Raw genomic sequence first — 26914 nt, forward strand, 5'->3', positions numbered from 1 at the left:
TTACCTAAGACAGTCCTGACCTACTGTTAAATCATCTTTATTTGTGATTTTTCAAAGCCATGGGTTTATTATATTAATGATGATTCATTTTTCGTAAGAGAGTGGTGGAGTCTGGTGTCTGTGCTATCAGCAGCTGATTAAAATCAGCTGTGAGCATTTTAAATTATATAATAACCAAGGGTAACTTTAGTAGTCTCTGAAAATACAGTGTTATTGAAATCTTTGAGAAAACAGTCCTGCTGTGTTTCAACTTTCCTTCTTTCAAAAGGACAGGCCTATTACAATCACCATGGCCGGAAGCCCATAAACTTGGATACAGCTTACATTTTAAAAAAGAGTTGAAGGGTGGGCCAGCTCAGTCGGTAGAGCATATGACTCCTGATCTCAGGGTTTTAAGTTCAGGCCCCATGTTGGGTGTAGAAATTACTTTAAAAAAAAAAAGGAAAAAAAATCTTAAAAAAAAATTTGATTAGTTCCACAAGCCAGGAAAATAGGTATTTGTATTTCATTGGTGTAAACAGGATGCACATTCATTAGGATATGGGATATAAAACTGACTTTTACGAGTTTTGTGTTGTTTTTTTTTATACTTTGAAAAGTGGTCAGTGACTAGCACAATTCTAAGCACAGAACAGATGCTCAGGAAATACTTATTCTTAGAGAGGGGGGGGGGGGGGGGGATGCATTAAAAAATAAAAAAAGAAATACTTGTTGGCCAAACTGAATACAGACAGACACTGATCCACGGATGCATGCTTGATTCTCTAGGTGTATGTCTGTGATTTAGGAAACTGCTCGAACATTGAGGAAATTACTCCTCCCTCAATTACCGCACCTCAGAAAATTGTGGCTGATTCGTACAATGGGTAAGTGTTAGCCTTATAACCGTGAGTTCTCTTCCGTGGCAAGAATCTTTGGGAAACTTGCTTGATAGAACCAGAGGAGCCAACCTATGTATCTCATTTCAAATGTAATTAAATCTAGGCAAAGTTTGCATTCTATAGAGCCACAAGGAAATTTCTTGCAAACTTGATCCACAACTTCTCGAGTTGAGTAGATTTTCCTCTCCTTCACAGTAAAATATGGGTAGGTGGGAAAGATCTCTTCTCTGGGTCTCAGGGATCTAGGTTCCAGTCCTGGAGTTGTCATTATTTTATGGCATGACTCCAGGTCTCATTGCCTCCTCGGTGCTCCCCACGGAGTCCTTCCTGCCTGTGAGTCCTTCTCCCATTTTACTGTTTCTTTTGCTGAGCAATTCAGCACCAGTTCATTTCCCTGGTCCGGTTCTCAGACCTCTCAGAGGCGGCTGGTTACCAAGAACGCTGCTTTTGCCCATCTTCGGACATAGGTGTTGATGGTTAATAACAAGTGAAAATTTCCCATTTTAAGTAACTATTCCCCCCCCCACCCCAAATAAAATGGACACATTTTAGCTCAGCTGTCCTGCTTAAATTGCAGTCTGACTTGGAGCAAGTAACTGTGCCTGTGACTTTTCCTTTGTCCGTTCGTATGTGGAACATAACAATGCTCGCCCAGTTGCGTTATTTTGAGGATGAAATGAAGTATTCCCTGTGAATATATTGTGTGATCTCCAAATATACATAAATGTGAAGGATGAAAACACAGAAAATTATTTTGGCGATACTATTTCTTAAATGTGACCAGAGAATAATAGCTAATAAGCAAGGCCAAGTTTATAAGATGAAGTTTTTTTCTTTCCTGTCAGATAAAATTGTTTTCCTTTTGAATGAAAAAAAAAATATATATATATAGCCCATGACATTTTTTATTTTTCATGAATTGATCTTTTTTTTTTTAAAGATTTTATTTATTTATTTGAGAGAGAGAGAGAGTGCAGAAGCTGGGGGGGAGAGGCAGAGGGAGAGGGAGAAGCAGGCTCCCCCTCAGCAGGGAGCCCGACACAGAGCTCGATCCCAAAACCCTGGGATCATGACCTGAGCCAAAGGCAGACGCTTAACTGACTGAACCTCCCAGGTGCCCCAATGAATTGATCTTAAAAAAAAAAAAAAGGTTGCTCATTATTGCTCTGAAATCAAGTTTTCTATTGACATTCATTCATAATTTACTAGGTACTTATTTTGTCTTACTTTGTCTTATTTTGTCTTGATACTTAAGTTTGCATGAATCACTGATTCAAGAATATGTTTTACAAACACTGTATTGTAGGGTGAGTCCTTTGGACTCCCGGGATCTTATTTTTCTCATTTGTAAAAGTGTAAGATCCTATGAGATGGAACTTTGCTGCTGGCATTTACCCAAAATGACTCATTTTATAAATAAACTTCACCCACTAAATAAATAATAGTAAATATATTTATAATATTATATATAATAAATATAACAAGGATAATAAACTTCACCCACTCAATCAGTCACTCAGAATGCATCCCAGTGAAGTCCCTGGTGGCTCTTTATTCCATTAGATAAAATTGATTTGTGCTTAGATTTTGAAATGTGACTAGAAATGATAATGATAATATTAATTGGTGCCTCTAAGTGTATTACTTCCAAAAATTCATTTAATTCTTGTTCAACTGTATGAAGTAGGTACTTTTATTATCTCAGCTTTATGGATCAGAAAGTAAACACAGCTTAGTAATTGCCCAAGATCATGCAGCTCTTTTGCTGTGGAGCCAGTATTTGTCTTCCAGGGCCTGTCTTCTAATCATCTCCTCCTACACTAATAGCGTTTCTGTAAAAATCAGTGTATACCTTTTAGCAGCACTTTGTATATAGTGTCCCTAAGGAATGCCAGATGTGTGAATCACTTATTCTCCTGGCATTAGAAGTGGTTTCCTCTCTGCTGTTATTTTGCACCATTGAATTATTCACTCACTGAGTTTGTACTTACTCTAAACCTCTTCCCTTCTTCCCCTACCCTGCTTCTTGTCCTTCTCACCTCTGCCCTCTTCCCTCCGCAGCCCGGCTCTGTGCACCTTCCCTCTCCTTTCTTTCCCCTCCAAAGTGGCAACGAGGCTTAAACACCTGTCCTCTCTCTGCTGCAGCCCAAGGATTGTAATCTTCACCCCAAATCTTCTTCCTCTTGTCTACTCTGAAGTCCCTCTATGTTCCATTAATAGCTTTGAACTTGGGAAACTAAAACAGAAAGTTAAGAGCCAAGTTGTTTCTGCTTTTTGCCTGCTACAACCCTCTCTTAAGAAAAAGAACATAGGTTCACATCTCAACATGGAGTTTATATTTCAGGATATTATTGTAGCACAGGGGTTGAGCATATTGATAAAGATTTGGAATAGTCATCAAGGAGAACAAGGGTGGGACTGAATAGGACAAGGAAAATAATTTGACAGTTGTGAGGAGAGGTTGGAATCCTGTCAATCCATGGGGCTGTGATAAGAAAGATTTGCTAAGCAGAAGTATACTTTTTTTTTTTTTTTTTTTTTTGAGAGAGGAAGAGAGGGATGGGCTGGGGCAAAGGGAGAGGGAGAGAGAAAATCTTAAGCAGTCTCCGTGCCCAATGTGGCGCCCAACTCGGGGCTTGATCTCATGACTCTGACCAAAATTAAGAGTCAGATGCTTAACTGACTGAGCCCCCAGATGCCCCAGCAGAAGTGTGCTTGTGTTAGCATCTGTCTCCATGATCACAAATTCTAAATTAGCTTCATCCAAATTAACAGTTTTATGTTTTAGTTAAAATTGTGTTTGTAGATTTGGTTTATCAATGAAATATTTTGGTGGTGTTTTCTGTTTCATTATTAAAAATCCACATGTACTATTACCATGAGATTTGGCTCCAAATTAGGTGGTTTATTTTACAAAATTCTTCCACTGGCTTCTTCTAACTGCTGGGTGGTCCATCCCAGCTGTTTTGCTGTCTTGTGGGATATTTCTTCATGATTTGTAAAATGGTAGCTCTATTGTCCCACTTAACTGTAAATATTAAAAAAAAAAAAAAAAAAACCTAGTCCACTACAAAATGCAAGGTAGTTTTGCTAGATATTTATAGTGAAATAATAAGTGGTTTTAAAAACAGGTTAAACGTTTTTGCTTTCTTCTATTTTATCTTTCACAATGCATGGGAAAATGTATAGAAAGAATTAGATTTAAGAATATGTGCATTTTGGAGGAAAGTGTTTTCAATAAATAACATGTTTAGCCATGCCATTTTTATATACTATGCTTTCCTTTAAAAGTAGGCTTCATTAGAAAATCTTAAAGACCCTTTCTGCTCTTAAATTCTGATTCCTTATAGTCACATATATAATTGAAAGACAAAGCATTGTAAGCGAGGCTGAAATTTTCCAATGTTCCAGCTTCTAACTTAAATGAATAGTACATAGCTTTAGTAAGTACCTTTACCCTTGTGTACCTTGGGACACCCAGTGCTTAGTGACTGCTGAGAACTATGGTTCTGATTGCATCACAGGACAAAGCAGGTTGCAGTGGATCACACCAGGTTTCTTTTGATCCCATGTCAGGTATGTCTTTTATCTCCTGAAAGACGGCATTTATAGAGTAGATCTCCCCGTGCCATCTGGTCGGGACTCAGAAGCCCTACATATTGTGGAGAGTTGCACGTTAAAGGACTTTGCAGTGAAGCCACAGTCCAAACGAATCATTTACTTCAATGACACCGCTCATGTCTTCATGTCAACATTTCTGGACGGCTCTGCTTCCCATCTTGTCCTAGCTCATGTCTCCTTTGCTGATGTGAAGAGCTTTGCTTGTGAAAACAATGACTTCCTTGTCACAGATGGCAAGGCCATTTTCCAGCAGGACTCTCTGTCTTTTAATGAGTTCATCGTGGGATGTGACCTGAGTCACATAGAAGAGTTTGGGTTTGGTAACCTGGTCATCTTCGGCTCCTACACTCAGCCGCACCCCCTGCCGGGCCGCCCACAGCAGCTCTCCGTGCTCTTTGGCTCCCACCAGGCCCTGGTTCAGTGGAAGCCCCCTGCCTTCGCCATTGGAGCCAGTGAGTGCCCCCTGCCCAGTGTTGCTGGAAGGAGGAAAGTTTGAATTGCTTGACATCATGACTCAATTTTGAGAACCTGTATGTGATTATTCAGTCATCAACCAGAAGTGCTATTTAGCTCCAGAAAAAGTGCTTAGACATTTGTTCTGCGTTTATTGGTTTTGCACTAGGAACATCTCTATATTTCTTGTGTATATCCCAACACAATAGTTGGAACATTTACTGAGTGTCTACCGAGAGCCAGGCACTGACGTTCTGGTCTGAGTGAATATGGTAGCCAGAGGGATAGTGCAGGTGGGTTGAGATTTGTATCCATCCAGACCTTGCGTGAATCGGAGCAACTTCCTAAAACTCTCTGAACTTGAACTTCCATCTCCGGACAGGCAGTGTGTGTGGAGGGTAAGCAGGTGGGCTCTGGAGCCAGCCTGCATGGGTTCAAAGGCTGGTCTTGTCAGTTATTAGTAGAATGATCCTGGGCATATTACTTAACTGCTCTGTGCATTGGTTTTCACTCCTAGAAAATGGGAGCTTTAATTATATCTTTCATTTGGATTGTCACACAGAATGAATTAAGATGCATCATTAGAACACTTAGCACAGTATCTAGCACAGAGGTCGGCAAACTTTTTCTATAAAGGAAAGGCTAGATAGTACATATGCTCAGCTCTGTGGGCCATATGGTCTCTGTCGCAACTACTCAAGTCCGTCATTGCAGTGTGTAAACATCCCTAGATTATATGTAAATGAGGAACTGTGCCATTCCAGTACAATTTTATATACAAAAACAGGCAGTGGGCCAGATTTGGCCTGTGGGCTGTCGTTTGCCAACTCCTGGTCCTAGCGTATTTAGCAAACATGGGCTATTTTTGACTTGAAGACAAAGCTAATTATGCCTATTTGCTGTATATTTCCACCGCTCTAGAGGCAGTTTTTGTTGTTGTTGTTTGGTTTTGTATAGTTTGGGCTTCTAGAAGGAAGATACTGTACAAACACTGAGAGTTATATTAAAGATTCATCATTAAACATTTGTTTATTAGGAGGCTGGTTACACCTGGGGTGTTATTTGACACGCCTCTGATAATTTTATGCAGCCCACGTGTAGCTTTGACTCTGATTTGTTGGAAATGATGTCTCCTTTGATGGAGCACAAACTATGGCATGGCTGGAATGGACAGTGTCCTAGTCGTATCGTCAGACCAACCCTGATGACTAGCGCGGGGTAGCATGTTTTATTGCCCAATTACCCTTCTACTCAAGATGAAGCTGTAGATGAATTCATTGACAACCTTTGGTTTGCCCTTGCCTGTCTCATCCTGGTGAGTAATACGGTTTAACTCTTCTGATTAGGCCCTTCTGCCTGGCAGAACTGGATTTATGAGGTGAAAGTATCAACCCAAGACTTTCCTGAAATCACTCACGTGTTCTCGAACATCAGTGGGACCGTGCTTCATGTGTCTGAGCTGCAGAGTGCTACAAAATACAAGGTTTCTGTGAGAGCCAGTTCTCCCAAGGGGCCAGGCCCTTGGTCAGAGCCTTCGGTGGGTACTACCCTGGTGCCAGGTGAGAATATGTTCTTGATTTAGGGAGTAATTCTGACAACATAGGTTTATTCCCTGTGTCCTTAAGAGGTCCTCAACTCCAATGTAGTAAAGAAACTGGAATGAGGATGCATGGATTTCTTGGAGTATGTGTTTATTATCTGGATGAAGAAAGCAAATAAAGCATTGTGTGATATTTAACTTACGTTTCTAAATTGTTATCTTAACCTTTTCAGGATATTTTTGAGGAAACGATATAATTTTCCTCTTCTTTATGGCTTTCTTCTTTCTCATGGTTTATGAAGCAATAATAGCCCTTGAACTCTGAAGGTCATGGTGAGAGAAGGTGAGGGTCTGTGAATTATGCTGAACTCCACCCTCTTGGCTGAAAGAACATGGAAAGAGAATTATACCATTTATACTGCTGTTGTTACCACGATGACTTCTGGGTGCTCGGCATGAAATCGTGGCAACCAATAGCCAACGGGGGAGGGGAGATCATGCCATGACCATGACATTGCTAAGAGGCAGCATCACCACACATTTCTCTTCACATTCAACTTCAATTACTTACGTAAGAATCAGGAAATACGTTTAACATGATAGATAATTCTGTTAAGCAGATGTAATCACTCATATCCTTCCATGGTATTTTTTAAATATCGATAGTCTTTTACTTTATAAAGGAAATCTTAGGGTATAAGATGTGTACCTTAAAACGTGTGTTTTCTGTGATATTTCTTTTAATTTCTTTTTCACCAAATAGCTTCAGAACCACCATTTATCATGGCTGTGAAAGAAGATGGTCTTTGGAGTAAGCCACTGAATAGCTTTGGCCCAGGAAAATTCTTATCCTCTGATATAGGAAATGTGTCAGGTAAACACCAAATCCTTCTTCACTTGGATGTCAGGTTTCTACATGTAAGAATTCCTAAGCTCCTCAATACATCCAAAGAATTGAACGTTTTGGTATTAGGTCAATAATGAAAGGAAAAAAACATGGACTGAACTACGATGCCAGTGATGCCATTAAGAAAATGTCAGTTCTCCAGTATGGGTGTTATTTATTAGTTCACAAAATGTGATGCTATTTATTGATTTATGCCCATTTCAGTAAGGCTTTGATATAGTTCTCCTATATTTGAACCTCTCAATGTTATCTCGAGATAACAGCCTACCTGGTTCCACTAACATAGGTATACTTCAGTAACTTACTACGTTTGCTGTAAGACTGACGCAAGGAATGGTTGCACGAAGTTCTAAGTAAAGTGGAAGAAATAATTTCTTGACAAAGAGGATTATTAAGTAATAAGTGGGTAATTTTGCCTAGAAGACCTTAGGATGAAGGAAAGTCTTCACTGTGAGGTGGTGCACCAGTGAGCCTACCTGCAGATGACATCTCCTATAATTATGTGAATTAGTTGTTATATTCGCCGGGCCACTGAAAGTACAGCAGCACTTCTGACCAACGTAGGACTTGGACTTAGGAGGTAGTGTGGTCATAGTAGAAAGAATTATACTTTGGAGTTGTCTTCAATCTGGGCTCCTACTGTTTTCATCTGTGAGGCCTTGGGCAGAATAGATAATCTCACTGAGTCTCAGGTTCACCAAGTCAAAAACGGGGATAATCCCTTTTTTAAACCTTTGTTATCAGATTTAAGTGATATCTGTTAAGTGCCCGGGACAATGTTTGGCAAAGAGGAGGGTCTCAGTGAATATTAATCCCTCTCCCTAGTCCCAGGGGTTGAGATGTTGAGAGAACATTATTGAAACATTCTTGACAGATCCCTGAAGTTCTAATGAATATCATGTTAGTATGCACTCTAAAAGTATATGGAGGTGCATGTGTGATTTGTTGACTCACCACGTTTACGCTGGCATGCATAAGAAATAACTGCTACCAATTCACTTTGTTTTGAGACATGGATTGGTATAACAACAGCCTCTACTACAGCGATATGAAAGGTGATGTTTACGTGTGGCTGCTGAATGGGACGGATATCTCCGAAAATTATCACATATCCAACATTGCAGGAGCAGGGGCTCTAGCTTTTGATTGGCTGGGTCAATTTCTCTACTGGGCTGGAAAGACATATGTGGTAAGTTAAATCTCAGCATTCTGGATGCTGTAGCACAATACCCACCCTCCAGTGACTTACATGTCATTTTCATGACTTTTTTTTTCATACTTGTATACCACCTATGCTGCTATTTAATATTTGTCCTCAAACCTACTCACTTTTTAATTAAAAGGGATTTATATGTAAAGGAAGCTTTATGTCGCTGTTTGGTACACTAGTTCTAGATTTTCAGTAATATCTTAAATATATGAAAATGTTCATCTGAGGGTCAGTGTCCTGGAGGAAGATGACACACTCCAAAGGCATGATTAAAGGAAACCCAATGAAGGGACTATTTTCAAAGGTGTGGAGAGGGCTAAGGAAAATGAGCAAAGGATGGTGAAACATGGCCCGGGCTAGTAAGTGTGGGAAGATAGAACCACCTTCAGGCATATGAGGGCAAGGGGCTGTAGGGGAAGAATCTGGGGAGGGCTATAGCTATAGAAGCTGCTGACAAAGGGGCGCCTGGGTGGCTCAGCTGGTTGAGTGACTGCCTTCGGCTCAGGTCATGATCCTGGAGTCCCGGGATCGAGTCCCACATTGGGCTCCCTGCTCAGCAGGGAGTCTGCTTCTCCTTCTGACCCTCCCCCTCTCATGCTCTCTCTCTCTCATTCTCTCTCTCAAATAAATAAATAAAATAAAATCTAAAAAAAAAAAAGAAGCTGCTGACATGAAACCCAGCCACTGTCAGAAGGTACGGTCTTCCAAGGAGCGACCTGGGGCTATAAGGACCCCAATCCTTCTTTCTTTCTGCCCTCTGATCTTCTGCCAGTGCTTCCATTGGCTGAATGTCACTGGAAGCCAGAGAATGAGTCCGGCTGCTGCAGCCTATAGCACCAGGCGCCGGGCACACAGAGTCAGGCAGAGTGGGGGGCAAGTGTAGCTGGATGCAAAATGAAGACATCCTGCACATCTGTGTAGTGGTACCCTTCGAAGAGAAGGATGGTTAATGATGAGAATACTGGTCTGACAGATCCAGAAATATGGTACTGGAATCATTTTCTAATCAGGAGGGCACTAATTGTCCATTCATTTATTCATTCAACAATCATTTATCTATTACCAATGTGTTGAGAGCCATGAGGATAGGCATAGTAGGGAATATAAAGTAAATAGTAGACCTGTATCTGTTCTAAAAAATTCAACTTTGTGAGATACAATTCACATACAACAAAATTCACCCTTTTATTGTATAAAGTACACTGTTTTTTAGTATGTTCAGTGTTGTGTAAACCACTGCTACTTATCCTTGTTCTTTTGATAAGATGAAATACCTATATACAATAATAGAAGAAGCATACAAAGCAATGTGTTTAGAGATGAAGCGAGGTGGTATAGCCTGAATTCGTAAGTGCCAATGTTATCCGGGTGGAATGGAGTTCAGTGGGGTAAATCTGAGAATACTCCCTGAAATGGATTAGTTTAAAAATAGTTTTGAAGGAGGAAGTGGAAGAGTAGATGTAAAAACTGCTTTCAAGTATTTGCTCTATCTCTAACAAAACTGCTTAACTCCAGGAAAAGTTACTTAGCTTCTTTGAACCCAGTTAACCTGTGATAGAAATCCTTTATAATGTTAGGGTTACAAAAGCTAATATTTTAAAGATAAAAACATACACTGCCTGATACATAATAGGTACACAGTAATGGCAGAATTAATATCAGAGAAATATACTGATAGAGATGAGCAAGGAGAGAGGTCATCATTTATCAGGATGTATACATCTCCTCAAGAGTCCAATCCAATGCATTCTTATCTAGCAGTGTTTCAATTGTCTGGTTGTATGATTAGGCAAAGTAAGTATTTTAACTCAAAATCAGTTCGCCTCCCTTTTTTCTAGAGTCATGAAAAGAGATGAGCTCCATGAGGGTGTTCCCCATGACTATTATGCTCCCAAGGGTTTGCACACTACCCAGCACATAGTGCTAATAAATATTCGTGCTTGGATGAATGCAGCAATTTACTAATGATTGCAAAAAACTACTCAGAAATAACCATGTCATGTGAAAATTATTAACCGACCGTATAATTATGTTTTGTAGATACAAAGGCAGTCTCTGTTGACAGGGCACACAGACATTGTGACTCATGTGAAGTTGTTGGTGAATGACATGGTGGTGGATTCAGTTGGAGGTTATCTCTATTGGACCACGCTATACTCAGTGGAAAGCACCAGGCTCAATGGAGAAAGTTTCCTGGTAGTACAGGCACAGCCTTGGATTTCTGGGAAAAAGGTGATGAATTAAATATAAGATCTGATCATTTACGAATATGAAGTAGTGCTACTGTATAGTTATGACAATGCTGTTTCTGGTAGAATCTGAAAGGAAATACTATCAGGATGTCGGTATAACCAAAATTTCTCTAAGTCTCATTTGATTGTCATAATAGATTAAATAAGTTTAAATACAATATGGAGAATTTTGTAATTTGCTTTATCTTGAATGGACCCGCACCTAAAAGCATTTTAATTTCTGACTGTTTTTAGAGTCCTTAGGAATTGTATTGAATATTTTAGAGCTTCTTGTTGGGTAATAATTAGATGTTTTATTATTTTCCATCAATTTTGGATACAGACTGCTTAGATGTTTTATTATATTCAATCAATTTTGGGTACTGACTGCTCTAAAAACTGTGTGACTCCTAGGCAAAGTATTTGACTTCTCTTTGTCTGTTTCCTTATCTGAGAAATGGGAATATTAGCAATTGTCCTACCTCTTAGGGCTGTTGCAAAGATTAAATGAGATAATTAATGGGAGGTACGGAGAATAGTTCCAGGCACACGGTAACCACTCAATAGTTAAGTTCTTATCACCGTAACTAAATCTGAAAAACACACCTAATACAGGAATATATCTAAACACATTACTTTCATTTTCTTGATCCTCAAATTCTAGAAGCAATACATATTTTTCTTGATCCTCAACTTCTAGAAACAATACCTATATTCTTGAGACCCTGTAGTTATTCATTGAAATATCTGAATTTTGTGTTTCCTGATCATAATGGTAATATATGTTTGCTGTAGGAATTTAGAAATCACAGAAAATCATGAAAAAGAAATAAAGCATTCATACTATTTCAACCTAAGATATGCCTTAAAATTTTTATTTTATTTTATTTTATTTTTTATTTTTTATTTTTTTTTTACTATTTTATTTATTTATTTGACAGAGAGAGACACAGCAAGAGAAGGAACACAAGCAGGGGGAGTGGGAGAGGGAGAAGCAGGCTTCCCGCTGAGCAGGGAGCCCGATGCGGGGCTCGATCCCAGGACCCTGGGATCATGACCTGAGCCGAAGGCAGACGCTTAACGACTGAGCCACCCAGGCGCCCCGTAAAATTTTTATTTTTTTAATCATTTTTTTTATCTGCCAATAAAGGTAAAATACACATAATATAGATATACCAGATCATGTGTAAACAAATTGTGAGTCACATGATCTCCAATTTCAGGATATGTGGGCTGTAATTCCTAGGGTATTTCAAAGATCTTATTTGCATATACAGATCATAGCACAGATATTTAAAAGAAATAAAGACTTATACACATATCCAGAGATTAATCATTCCTGTCAAATCATGAAAACATCCCTTAATTCTACTTTGGAACCACTTGAGTCTGAATACAGGAGAGTATATTTTTTATGTCTCAATAGTAAGTGTTAGGGCAAAGCACTTTTATTTTTGTAAAAGCATATTAAAGATAATATTATCTCAGGAGTAATGTTCTATCTATTTCTGGGGCTTTGTCAGTAATCTCCTTCACTGCTCCAATCTGGTCATTTGAGACATATTTACTCAGGAAAGTTCTGTAGCGGCCCTGGGGACTTTCCTGAAAATGAGTGAAAAATTAGATTACTCAGCATGTTTGGGGAAACACACCATTCCTTAAATCCCCACACCAAATCCTCTCACGGGCTGGTGAGTGTTGCTGCTTGTACAAATCTGAGTTCTGGTCCATGGTTTGATGTCTTACCCATCTGCTTCCATTAAAGCTAGTGGGTGTTTTGAAGGTAACGCATTTTGCACTGCGCAAAACTCTCCATTTCACTGTCATTCCTTCATATGTTACTCATAGATTTATCATGGAGTCATGAGATACTTTGCAATCAACAGATATAATAAAGTAGTCAGCCAATTCCTTAGAGAAAGACCCAATTTTTATGTGATTCAAAGGGAGAATGCTGTGAGATATTCATCTAAAGTGAACAGATACCCTTTGCCACATCTGATGGATTGGGTTGGCTCCTAGTACATAGTACATTTTACCATAGGATTAAACCTCAAGCTTTTAGTTTCGATCAAAGGGATTATTTCCAAGGCATGGGCGTTATTAGACATAACAATGGTTACCAAAGACTTATGGAACATCCTCTGGTTCTGTTTAAATGTGGGCCCAAATGACTGATACAAAGGAATGCAGTAACCAACACCTGAATTTTACTTACAGCTCAAGTAGTTTGTTGTATTTCAGAGCAGGGAGTTGTAAAATATTCTTCTCTAAGAGATAAAAGAGACTTCATAATTTGGAAAACTCGAGTACATCTCATTATAAATAACCAAACAAGATTAACCCGATTTCACTTTAACTGAAACAATAGTCAGTACATTTCTTTTAGCCTGAGGCAAGGCCATGATACCACTCCCCAAGGGCTGGGGATCGCTAGAATAGTGTTTATTTATTTATTTATTTTTATTTTGTGGGAAAGGAGTAGGTTGAGTTTCCTTGAAGACAGCAGGCTGTGATGTGTATGATAGCTGGAGCTTCTTACAGTGACGTGCCTTTGTAGCAGGCCTTGGGGCACCTGTCAACAAGAATTTTTAGTTCTTGGATAGCTTGCTGTATTCTTTTTTACGCTTCTCACTGGCTCATCATTTTTGTTTTTATGCTGCAGTGTCTTGTTAAAGATGTAGTCGTCAACTTTAATCCTTGATCCCTCTTAGTCTCTAGGTCTGCTCTAGAAACAGTCCATCACTGAGGTCAGGCACCTGGCAATCTCAGCTTATTTGAAAATTACCTCTAACGCCAAAGAAAGCAAAAGTGTTCCTTTGGGTTGTAACTTCTATCCATGTAGTCTATGTCATAGGAGAAGCAGACTTTCCTCAGGCCTCACCTAGACAACTGGACATAAAGTTAAGACAGGCACCATAACAAGAAGACGAGGGATGATTAGTAAGGAGTGGTTTTCAGATGTTAGTTGGAAATAGAACTTTATATATACATGACTCTATTTAATTATAACACATAAAAACCCTGTGTGTATTATATTTTTTAAATGTGTCAGGACATTTTGGTTGTAATTAACAGAAAATATAATTTAAAATGGCTTAAGACATTGGTTCTCAAGCTTGATGACATAATAAAATTATCTGCAGAATTTGAAAACACACTGGAAACTGGGTTCCATCTCCAGAGATTATAATTTAATAGGAGGCACTCTGGGAATTGAGGGGGGGGGGTTTAAAGAACTCAACAGGTGATTCTAATGTGCATCCATGTTTGAGAACAACAGATTTAAACAACAATGAAATTCATTGACTGATGCGGCCAGAGTCCAAAGTTATGGCTAGCTTTAGGCAAGGCTTGACACAGTGGCTCAAAGTTCCCGATTCAGTAGGACCTGAAATGTGGCTGAGAATTTGTGTTAAGTTTCCAGGTGATGCTGATGCTGCGGGTCCAAGAATCCCTGCCTCTTGAGGATTTTTAGGAAACCAGCGTCTATATCCAAATTGCATAGCAACAGGCACACTCATGTAATTTTGATATTCAGTGAAAGGTAAAAATCACTGAGTTTATTATTCCAAAGAGGATGTTAAAGAGAACCCTATGGCCTAAGTGTGACTTATTCACAAAGGTATCCTCCAAACATGTATTTGATTCATTTTCTTACCTTATTTTCTATTTAGGTAATTGCTTTAACTTTAGACCTTAGCGATGGGCTCCTGTATTGGTTGGTTCAAGACAGTCAATGTATTCACCTGTACGCAGCTGTTCTTCGGGGGCAGAGGTGAGTAATCGCCCTTGAAAACAATTGGTTAAGAATGAGAACGACTTACCCCCTCAGTTATGTGATAATGCATGGAAATTCATTTATTCTTCCAATAAACATTTACCAATTACCCACTGTTTCTGCAGGCATTGTGCTTGTGGGGTAAGATAGGTTTGTAAACAACTACTTACAGTGGAATATGGTGAATCCTGTGATGGGGTAGAAAGACAGTACGGTGAAGACACTGAGAAGAATCCTTCTCGAGAGCTCAGGAAATGGATAGATGTGTTTTTTCCTCTTCTTAACAAAGCAGAGTGTACATGATGGAGTTAGGCAGAAATCATCCTGTCTGGCACACATGAAAACTGGAGTGGAAAGAAGCACATGAATTATTCTCTCAATATGTGTCCTCAAACTAAGCCCCCAGTTCTCTCGGCGTCACCATGTCTTCCGTAATAGTGCTGTTGGGATTGTTTGTGTTTTTTTTTCCTAGTATTTTTCCTATACTTTTTTTTTTTTTATTTTTTTTACACATTTTTGCTTTTTAAAATTAGGTGTAGGGATGCCTGGGTGGCTCAGTTGTTAAGTGTCTGCCTTCGGTTCAGGTCATGATCCCAGGGTCCTGGGATCCAGCCCCACATCAGGCTCCTTGCTCAGCGGGGAGTCTGCTTTTCTCTTTGCCTGCCTCTCTCTCTCTCTCTCTCTAACAAATAAATAAATAAAATCTTTAAAAAAATAAAATAAAATTAGGTGTAATATACATAATACGAGATGCTCAGATCTTCAGTATTCCAGTGTATCAGTTTTGACAAATACATTTTAAGACACAGACTCAGTTCCTTTGGTTAACTGGTATTCCGTCTGCATGGCTCAGTTTAAACACTGTTCTTTAAGAAGCACTTTTTCTGACCAGACTCCAGTAGGTCTCCTTGTTAAGGAATCCACTCTACCTTTCTTCTTACAGTGATGTTCAGCAGTGTCATTGTTTGCTCATCTTCTACCAGACTGCCTTTTCTGCTAGCCTGTGTATTCTATGAGGGCAGGGATTGTATTTGTCTTATTTACCATTGCATTCCTTGTGGCTAACACAGAAGTAGGCACAGAACATTTGTTGAATGAATGAGTAAATGAGTGAACCCTCAGCCTAGTAACCTCAGCTGACCTCTATACACAACTTCATAGCATCATGGAAGAGTTTGTCTTTTTATGACTTTTTTGTTGAGCTTTGATTTAAATCCAGCCTCACCTATTGATGAGGGCTGAAGGGTTTAAAATTCCACATGGAAGGAAGCCCCATACTGACCTCCTGAAAGTGAAGAGGTTTTGTAGAAGTTGTGCTGTGAACATTGGAGGTCAAGAATTTTCTGGTTAGCTCAGGAGATTTTTACAGGGGAGGAGTCTTCAGCTGGAAATGAGGGGCAATCCAAGCCAGTAGCAACTAAGGGATATCCAGTCTCACCCCACGGGGAAATCCTCTGCCCTGGAGACTATTTGGGGAATGTTGAAACGAACAACCTGGTGAGCAAAACTAACACAAACGTGTTCACAAGATACAGGCTGCGGGAGCTCTGTGGGTGGTCCAGAAGAGGCTAGCCTCTTCAGACCACGTGCATCCTGCTTGGTGAGGTTCCTTCCATTTGGAATTTGGTTTTATGTATTTCACAAGGTTACTGGAAAGTTCTAATGAGAAATAGAAATAACAAGGTGTAAAATTAGACAAGTGGGTGAAAGTCCGAAAGGCGAATCAGATACTGTCTTCAGAACTGTGTTGGTATGAATAGAGTATTTTACTAGAAAAAGGATGGTGGAAGTAGTCTTCGTGAATATACTTCTTTATAAGGTTCCCAATTCCCAGTTATGGTCCTTTTAGGTAGTTTCAGTTTTGTCAAGGAGGTATTGTGAAATTTACAAATCAAAATTTTTATGTATTTTCATTTTAAATGCCATACTTCATACTTTTCTAAAGAGGGACATGTCAACACTCTAAAAAGCTTCAGAGAAATCATCAAAAAAAAAGTCAAACCACTGCTTCAAAAGGCTGAACATCAGTGAGATAGTTTCTATTTATTGAGTACTAGGCAACTGGAGTAATCTGAGAAACCACTAAGCAGATTTTTAAATAAAAATCATTGTAAAATTCTGTCATCGAGGAAAAACTGTAAAATCAATTTAAGTAATAGTCTGTTAACTTGAATCCCCCAGTCTGAAAAGAAGCATTTTGAATAAGCTGAAGAGCTTAATAAGTATCATTGAAGCAACAGTTGTGAGTAGTATAAAGTAAAGGACCAAACAGGCTAGAATGATGAATGGAAAATAAGGAAGGTGACTAACCAAGTATAGGAGGGAGGCACGGCTCAGTGAGGAGAAAGCAGTCAATATTCAGGGTACTTCCAAGAACCAAAAGTATTTGTTAAAATCTGTGTATCCTCTTGCCATTGCAGTATCACATTAAGAAGAAAAGTCCTAGAAAATTTGCTTTAGGTATACTTGAACAAAAATGTAAAAAATCAACTTTTTATGGAACTAAAAATAACAATGATTATTGATAATGTTCTATTGTTGTTATTGATAATGATGTTTGTTCTTGTATACACAAACACACACTCTCACAAACACACAATCTCTCCAGTACTGGCGTGTACCAGCCCTCCCCCCCCCACTTTAGGTACACATGGTAATTGGTGTCATGTCTTCGCAGCTCTGGGGAGACCAACATCACAGAATTTGCAGCCTGGAGTACTTCGGAAATTTCCCAGAATACACTGATGTACTATAGTGGTCGACTCTTCTGGATCAATGGCTTTAGGATTATCACAGCTCAGGAAATAAGTCAGAGAGCCAGTGTCTCTGTTTTGGAACCAGCCAAATTTAATCAGTTCACGATTATTCAGACGTCCCTCAAGCCTCTGCCAGGTACAAGATTTTATTCCTGCTTACCCTCTCTCCTCCAAACTTTTTGTTAAATAAATGTTTGGGTGGGATTTTTTCTTAACAATTATGTTTTTAAAAGAAAAAGGCTTTAGTAGTTTCCATTGGTTTGCTTGCAGTCAGTTCACTCTTAACCCAAATTTGCAGCATGTAACAGTCAGAAAAAGAAAAATTTCAGGATATATTCAAGGAAAGGTAAACTTTGTTTTGGTACCAATTATTAGTAATTTCTATTAATTTTCCATGTTTTCTATGATGATTGAGAATCTTAAATTCTTTCCCCCTCTATTCTTTCTTTTCATCCCACAGGCAACTTTTCCGTTACCCCCAAGGTCATCCCAGATTCTGTTCAAGAGTCTTCATTTAGAATCGAAGGGAATGCTTCAAGTTTTCAAATCCTGTGGAATGCGCCCCCTGCAGTGGATTGGGGTGTAATTTTCTACAGTGTGGAATTCAGTTCTCATTCTAAGGTATAGTGCTGGTTCTAGTAGCTTCCATCTTTCAAGCAGTCTGTACCATCTGAGTCAGCCCTGCCTGCACTGACTTGTGCTTCCTTCATTTAGCCAAGCCCGTCGATTTCCTTTGTTGTTCCCGTAGCATTTGGTTATTAAGATTTTTCCTGAGAACCCTTGTTTATAGCCAGTCTCTGACCATTTTGTGGCTAGTGGTAACAACTGGTTTGTTAGATACATTTTAACTGGTTTATGTGGAGCCACATGGACCTTACCAACATTAGCGTTTCCAAAATTGCACATTTTGACTTTACATGTGAACCGGAGTTTGGGATTTTAGTTAATTAGGAGTAAAGGATTTTATGATTCCCTCACTAAGAAAATAATGTTTTGTTCTTATATTTTAGTTCCTGGCTAGTGAACAACAGCTTTTACCGGTATTTACTGTGGAAGGGCTGGAGCCTTATGCCTTCTTTAATCTCTCTGTCACTCCTTATACGTACTGGGGAAAAGGCCCCAAAACATCTCTGTCACTTCGAGCACCTGAAACAGGTACATGGGTCAGAGTCTCTTTTACAAAAGGCAGAACCTCACTTTCCATGATCTAGAATAAATAGCTAATAATTTTTAAAAATAACTGTCAGTTTTGTAGATGTGTTTAGATTCAAGACCCTTTCAATGACTTTTCAGAGATTAGAATAGCACCATTAAAATAAATCTGCATAATTTATTCCAAAAGCATATTTCAAGGATTTCTTAGAGATTGTTTCACTTGATTATCATAATATATCTGATGCAGAAACCTGTTTCAGGAAATCTGTGAAACCCTTGATAAGGAAAATGGGAATATAACAGCAGAGCCAATTTCATGGAAGGCAGGCATGTCGGTAGATGTTCCCACGATGGTAGCTCAGAATCTTCCATAGGTGAATAACTGATGTCTAAATTTAACGTTTCTCTTTGGTATATATTTTAAAAAGGATACTAGTCATATTTTTACATGCATATTGCTATAAAATGTGCAAAGCACATTTATATGTATCACTCCTTTATTAAACATTTATTGCATACTTATCATGTGTCAGAAACATCATTTCATCCTTTCATTTGACCCTCACCCTGCTCTGAGGAAGGTAGGACAGGTCTTACTATCTCAACTATGCAAATGAGAAAGCAGAAGCCCAGTGGCTGCCCCATGTCACATAGCTAGTTAAGTGGCAGGGCTGGGACTTAATCCAGACTTTTCACTGTAGTTTGATCAAATCTCCATTCAGTCATTTCTGCAAATGGTGGTCCAGGATAGTATCATATTGATTTATTTAATATCAACTTATTAGCACAGGACCTGGCAGGTGGTAAGAGCTCAGTAAGCATAGACATCCATTCACCACTGTGGTTTTTTAACTGCTAAGATTCTTTCAATGATATTTATCCATGAGTCTCATAACAGGAACATAGTGGAGCCTGGGCAGGTTCTGGAGCAGTTAGCATTTGGATCCAGGTATGCTCTCTTTGAGATTGTCTTGGGATGTCAGCTGTGGTCGGACTCTTCTGTGGAAATGGCTTTGTCTGCATCTGTCAGGGGATGCACTGGGGGCTAAAGTCATCAGCACTCTGCTGGATGTTGGGGGCAATAAAATAAAAAGAAAAGAAAAGATCTAGCCTTTGCCTTCAGGAAATTTACAGTATAGTCGGGAAATTATTCCGATTGACAAATCTTTATTAAGCACTTCCTGTGTGCCAGTCCTATACTAGATTTGAGGGGATTTAACAAAGAATAAGAACATGTGCTTTCTCTCATGGAGCTCATAAAACAGTAGAGATAAACACATGCTTCCAATGGTAGTAGAAATGAGGCCGTGGGAACTGAGTTGCAATGACATAGAGCGAATAGACAAGATGGAAAGCTTCATCTATACCAAGCAGCCCCCGCACTCTTAGGAGAGCACAGTGCTCAAGGACTGGTATGGCCACTGAAGGCCTTTGGGGAGGGGGAGTTCTAGCTGGGCTCTGAGGAATGATGCAAGAAAAGGTATCCCATGTGAGCACAGCGTAAGCAGGCCTGGAGATTGTATTATGATGTAAGTGTCGGACATCGAGCAGCGATGCAATTAGAGTGGAGAGTGGAGGGGGTGGGACCTCGTAGAGGAGTCTGAAGAAAGAAGACAGGCATCTTGGATGAAATGACATAGACATCAGGCAGAGGAATTTCTCTTGATTAAGAGGAAGAGAAATTCGTTGAAGGACTGGGAGAGACTAAATTCTTGGTTTGACTCTAGGATTAATGGTAACCACAAACCATACTCTTGGGGGGTACTCCCTGCCGGGGAGGGTTCAAGGTGAGAGTGCCTGGATCCGTGATATGCTTCATGTCACATCCTGAACTGGCTGAAGGCTGGACTGAGTTCCTGCCTTGCTTCCTGTGACAGCCATTTCCACCACCAGCTGAATCACTGTGTCAGGATGAGAGTAAATATTGTATTTTATAAGGAGAGCCAGCCACCCTCCATCTATACAGGGTGCAGATGAGAAAGATGGACCTAAGTCCTGGCAAGAAGTTTTTGGGTTGAAGATAAGAAAGATTTGCTGAAATATCAGGATAGGTTCCTGAAGAAATCTGTGGAATATTCTCTCCTGAAGATCTTTAAGAACAAGATAGATACACTTCAGTGGTCTGGAATGAGAAGTACTTATTACTAAGTTTCTCCACACCCTCACCATGAATGGTAAAAAGTCAACCTTTTATTCTTGTCTACCCTATCTGTGTCTCTGCTTTGCAGTTCCGTCGGCACCACAGAACCCCAGGATATTTGTATTACCAAGCGGAAAATACCGTAACCAGAATGAAGTTGTGGTGGAATTTCGATGGAATAAGCCTAAGCATGAAAATGGTGTGTTTACAAGATTTGAAATTTTCTACCAAATATCCAACCAGACAGACACAAATGAAACTTTCGAAGACTGGATCACTATCAATGCAGCTCCCTCGGAGATGTCTTTTCAGCTTGAACGCATGAGTCCTGGATACACTGTCGCCTTCCAGGTAAGAGTGAAAACAGGGAAATGACGAGGGTCTCAACGGTGCAAACAGAAGGTTGATTAAAGGACTAGGTTAAGAATTTGGCCACTGTGTCAATAATTTGAGGTCCACTGTGATCATGGAAGTCAAGTGGGTATCAAGGAATACAGAGGGGAGAGGGGACAGCTAAGGTAAAGGACATCTTGACAACTTCCTGGCTTTCAGACTCAGAACAGACCATTATTTTTTCCCGAGATCACTATAGGCCATGTACCACGGAGGATGCTTTTATATTCCTTATCTCATTTGATCCTCTTATGGTCTGTGAAGAAAAAGCCATGTCCCTGGGTGTATCAGTGAGTTACTAATGCTGCATGGCTAGGAAGTGATGTGCTATAGTCCAACTCCTAGAGTCCTTTCCACCAGATCACATCACTATTGTGAATCCTCTGGATGCCCCAACTTGGAGCTACCAATGGAAATAAAAACTGAGGGGCTAGGTAGTTGACATCTCAAAGTTACTGTCTGGTAGCCGTTAGAGGAGAAAGTAAGAGAGAATAGGAGTCAAGAATAAAAAGCTACTGCCACCCCATTTGTGCATTTTAACTTTAATGTGAAATAGCTTTCTACTTATGATAGACGGCTTGATGATTTTCATATCTTCATTAAATAGCAAGTTGGTGACAATGTTGTACACATTTAGAACTATTTCCCAACTCTTTTGGGGGAACATAAGGCTTTGGGGAATGTTTTAGAGATTTGAGCATCCTAAGGATCTATTTTCTTTTTGTAAAATCCTAATTTAATAAATATTTTATTAATATATTAGGTTTACCTATATGAATCAAAAAAGTTGTACATATAAGTTAAAGATGATACGCATTCCTATTTGTTAAGAATTATGTGTATTCTGATTAAATAAATATCTTGGTTAATTTTATCTGTCTATATGTACATAGAGTTTCAGATCTCAGTCACCACAGGACCATGCAAAGTGATATACATGGATATGCATGAGCTTCACTTAACATGGTCTTGCGCAAAAGTGAAGACATCTTGGTATATGTATGTACCATGATACACACACACACACACACACCATATACAGATATTAGTATGTATGATATGGTAAAATATATTTAACACGAAGTATAATAAAAATAATCTAATGCTTTGTTGATCGAGAAGGCACTTGAGGATCTACCCTTTGGGTCCATCATTATGGATGTCAATTTTCTTTATAGGTTGTTGTACATATGCAAGGTTTGGAAATGGAAATAATTTATTACACAATAAAAGACATGTAATAAAAACTTTTTAAAAAGCTTTGGTACTAGGATGCAGGGCAGCACTGTGGGAAGAAAGTATACGACCCTCAGAAGACGTGATTTTTATGCCGGTTTTTGCATGTGTCATTGTGGATGAGTTACTTATCTTTAATTGTGATTTTGTCCAGTTTCTGCTCTTAGTAGTCATGAGGATCAAAAGAGATAATGTATGTAAAAGTGGTTTGAGATGCACAACTTTTTTTCAAACATAAGTTTTAATGATTATTTTCCTTTTCTAAATCTCCTTTTTTAAAAGTATAGTAAATTTAGCTATTTAAAGCTTCTAGTTGTTTATTTCACAGTAAGTGGAAGTTTACCATAATATGCATAGTTTTGTTTCTGTAAAATGTTCTACATAATTTAATTGTGAAAATAGCTAAAAACCTTTCTTAGAAATTCAAATCTTTTGCAGTGGAGATTTGTGCCATGATTTTGTACTCTTTTAGACAAAAACAACAACAATAAAAAACAAACCACCAGCATGAATGTGAGGCAATATTTACCTCTTAGTGATTTGTTGCTTTATACTCAGATGGAAGTAACTATTTGAAACTATTCAGTCAGAGAAAGACAAATACTGTATGATTTCACTCATATGTGGAATTTAAGAACAAAACAGATTAACATACAGGAAGGAGGAAAAAAAGAGGGAGGCAAAACATAAGAGACTCTTATCTACAGAGGACAGACTGAGAGTTGCTGGAGGGGAGGTGGGTGGGGATGGGCTACATGCGTGATGGGTACAAAGGAGGACACTCGTGATAAACACCGGGTGTTGTATGTAAGTAATGGATCATTAAATTCTACTCCTGGAACTAATATTACACTGTATGTTAACTCACTGGAATTTAAATAAAAACTTGAAAAAAAGAAACTTCATAATCGATATCAGAATTGTGAAATGAAAGCTTCAATAATCTATCAGTCTCAGAATGTAATTATTTTCATCAAGGACACCACTGAATGCAATTTTTTTGGTATCCTTTTCTTTCTTTAGGTTCGAGTCTTCACATCCAAAGGACCTGGGCCATTTTCTGACATAGTAAAGTCCAAAACATCAGGTATTTGTTACCTAAAAAACATTCTTGACTATTGGTATTCTCAGGGATATGAAGCTGTCTCTGAGCTGAAGTTCAAGTCAAATAATAAATTTTTATCATCACTGAACACACTTAAATAAACCTAAGCATAGGGCGCCTGGATAGTGTTGACTGAGACTGGAAGAGTAGATGAACCCAGAGGAAACCTGTGGATTTCAGAATAGCCTTCTAGTGAATCAGGGGATTTTGCCAAACCAAAGTTTTTTTGTTTTTTTTTTTTCCCTTATACATATTATAAGTGTTTTGTTTCTTATTTTCAGAAATCAGCCCATTTCCATACCTCATAACTCTTTTTGACAGCAAAATAGTTTTATTAGATATGGATCAAAGTCAAATTGTTTGGACGTTTTCAACAGAAAGAGCCATCAGTAGCATGGGCTACACAGCTGATGATGGAATGGGGTATTATGCTCAAGGAGACTCACTCTGCCTTCTGAACATGCACAACAGGTCCACTTCTGAGGTATTTCACTATGTAAATATTCTGGAAGGAAGGATGTGGATAATTTGCATATCACACTGCCCTGTAATTAAAATGATTGGTCAGTGGTTGAGCCATTAAGATAAGAATGGTTGAAGAGGACAGATGTTGTATAATTATTTAGTCACAAATGAATAGAGATTAGATTTTGGGCAAATGTCATTCAGGATTAATTTAGTAAATAGTTATTTGGTATAAGGCACTGTGTTAGTTCCTGGGATAGAAGAAAAAAAAAATCACAGTCCTTGAACAAACCCAGTTAGGTATTAGTCTAACACTAGGAAGACAGTCCTGTAGCTATTAAGGGGTGAGATTTGGGTTCTGAAATTTAGAATTTAATTCTGGCTTCACTACTTACTAAATCTGACCATCAGAAAGTTATTTAACTACTGATTATGTGGTATCAGGTCATAGGACTCCTGTGAAGATTAAATGAGATAATCTAGGTGAGGCCCTGAACATGATGCCAGGAATGTGGTGGCATTCACTGAATAGAGCAGACAGACAGAAGACAGCATTGTGCTATGCTGAGGGCAGGATGTGGTGGTATCACAGAAAATGGGTGATCAATCCAGGTTGGAGTGGTGATGGTGGTGGTAGAATGGAAAGACATGTTAGGTTCAAAGAAGATGAGCCAGGTGAAAGTGGAAAAAGCTGAGGGGGTAGTAAGAGTAAAGACAGGGAAACGAGAGCCATACCACATTTAGGAGACTATAAATAGAGTGAGCTTGGAATGGAGATGGGGGTGAGGATGAGAGACGGATAGGTGGTAAAGCTGGAGAAGTAGGCAGGAGCCTCAATATAATGGGCCTCCTTCACCATGCTAAGGTGTGGAATGCCAATCCTGAAGACCACATCAAGCCATTAAAGAAACTTAGTGGGTCATTCACATGATCAAGTTATGTTATAGAAAGACCTCTCTCTATAAGTGGTGTGAATTATGACTTAGAGAAGGTTAAGTCTTAGACAATTAGGAGGCTATCACAGAAACCCAGAGGAAATGTTAGGCAGGAAGTGAGAGGCAGTGAGATGAGAAAGGAGAGGACAAATCTGGGACATATTTAAAATGGGACTAATTCACGATGGGCAGTCATGATAGGAAGAAGTCAAGGATGAACCACATTTGTCAGGATTGCTCCTCAGGTGAGTGTTGGAAATCCATAAAAACATACTATGCAGGAGAAAAGAAGGTTTTGGGGGTGGAGTGATGAATTCTGTTTTCTGGGGTCATTCATATGGAGATGTTCAGTAGTCAGTTTGAATCAGTAACTCAATGAGGGATCTTGCTACTGTTCTTGTAGCACTGGTCTATGAATTATAGTTGAAGTCATGGTAGTTGAAATTAACCAAGAGAAAGAATACAATGTGGGATGAGGACCAGTGTTACAATGGTACACAGTCCAGAGCTATTGAGGTTTTGGATTACAAAGAAGTGCAGTAAATAAGTAATACGGTAGATTACAGAAAAGTCCTCAAATTAAAAAAAAAAAATGACCACTGTCTCCTTGGCTGTGTTTTCTACCTATTGTTAAGATTTTCCGAGATACACTGGTTTTTGATATCACAATTATTACAATTGACTGGATTTCAAGGCATCTCTACTTTGTGCGAAAAACATCACAAAATGGAATGCAAATATTTGATGTTGATCTTGAACACAAGGTGAAATACCCCAGAAAGCTGAAAATTTGCAATAGAAATTCAACAATAGTCTCTTTTTCAGTATATCCTCTTTTAAGGTATGTAAAGTATGAGTATCTATTTCTGTTGTGATGAAATAGAGACATTTAATATAATATCCGGTTTAATATTAGAAGTCATCGATGGGAAAATAAGATACTTAGTGTTCTTGACTAGCTACATTAATTCATAGTAAGTAATTCTACACATAAATTATGAGCCCACAGCCACAAATTTGTAAATTTAATCCATACTGACAACTTGGCTAACCTAAAGTTACGGTAATTACCAACAGGAAACCAAAGCATATTTTTATACCAGTGGATTTCCTAATATCCTCGGATGATAAGGATGAGAGGGGGACTGAGACAGTGGCAAGAGATGAATAAGAGATAGACAGGCTACATGTCAGGCCCAGTGAAAGCTATTCTGGGCTCATCCATCTTTAATTAATGTCCTTGTAAGATGAGTTTTAAGGCCTCCATTCAGCAACTGAATAGCAGTTTCTCAGGCTGAAAGATATATTTTGTTTGTGCCATAAGCATGGTTATAGTCTTGAAACTGATGGTTAACCAGTATTGAGAAACAGAAACAAGCTTGAGAGGAGGGGGATGGAGATGGGCGTTGATGGAGAGCGTGCAAATATATGTCACATTTACAGCCATTAATGACTCATTGCATACAGCACCTCAAGGTCATTTTAGTCCAAGGCTTTAGTTGTAAACACAGTTATTGAGAAATCATGGGAAACTGCTACAAACTAGACTGCTTATGGCCACCTCCATCTCAGAAGGTTATTGGACACTTGGACATGTTCTCTCAAAGGCTGTATTTGTCTCTCCAGTCATTAGGAATGATTAATCCTCATTGGAACCTAACATTTACAATGATATGTTTTACTTATTAAGTTGGAGGGTCTTTTTTTCCCCCTATAGTCGCCTGTATTGGACAGAAGTTTCAGACTTTGGCTCTCAGATGTTCTACTACAGTATTATCAACCAGACCTTGAGTCACATTCTTCCACCCATAGCTACAAACCATTCAAATGGAAGGAGTCAGTGTGTTTGTGGTGTTACTCAATTTGAGTTTAGTGGAACAATGACGATTGATACCTCTGACCCAAAGAAACCGCAGATATATTTTGTCAAAGGGCAAGAGATCTGGGCCATGGATCTGGAAGGATGTCGGTGCTGGCCAGTTATCATGGTGCCCACTCTGCTTGGTAAGACATCCATATGTGTACATAGATGCTCATCAGTAATGGCAGTCCCTCCTGTTCCATTAAAAAGAATATATTCAAAAGAATCTACACATGGTATTTGC

The 26914-nt window shown here is 39.0% G+C and overlaps 1 protein-coding gene across 1 annotated transcript in view; it reads left to right on the top strand.

Moving 5' to 3' along the window:
- The window catches only part of ROS1 (ROS proto-oncogene 1, receptor tyrosine kinase), a 109343-nt gene that overhangs the window by 27026 nt on the left and 55403 nt on the right, over nucleotides 1-26914 (top strand). The window contains 15 exon segments of the mRNA XM_032407380.1: nucleotides 769-866; nucleotides 4458-4957; nucleotides 6263-6514; nucleotides 7259-7369; nucleotides 8413-8591; nucleotides 10653-10844; nucleotides 14521-14621; nucleotides 17302-17516; nucleotides 17841-18001; nucleotides 18391-18535; nucleotides 20764-21026; nucleotides 23328-23391; nucleotides 23691-23893; nucleotides 25445-25650; nucleotides 26527-26813. Coding sequence (XP_032263271.1) covers nucleotides 769-866; nucleotides 4458-4957; nucleotides 6263-6514; nucleotides 7259-7369; nucleotides 8413-8591; nucleotides 10653-10844; nucleotides 14521-14621; nucleotides 17302-17516; nucleotides 17841-18001; nucleotides 18391-18535; nucleotides 20764-21026; nucleotides 23328-23391; nucleotides 23691-23893; nucleotides 25445-25650; nucleotides 26527-26813 — 2977 coding nt within the window.

The sequence above is a fragment of the Phoca vitulina genome, unplaced genomic scaffold (assembly GCF_004348235.1).
Source record: "Phoca vitulina isolate PV1807 unplaced genomic scaffold, GSC_HSeal_1.0 scaffold9, whole genome shotgun sequence".
Lineage (NCBI taxonomy): Eukaryota > Metazoa > Chordata > Mammalia > Carnivora > Phocidae > Phoca > Phoca vitulina.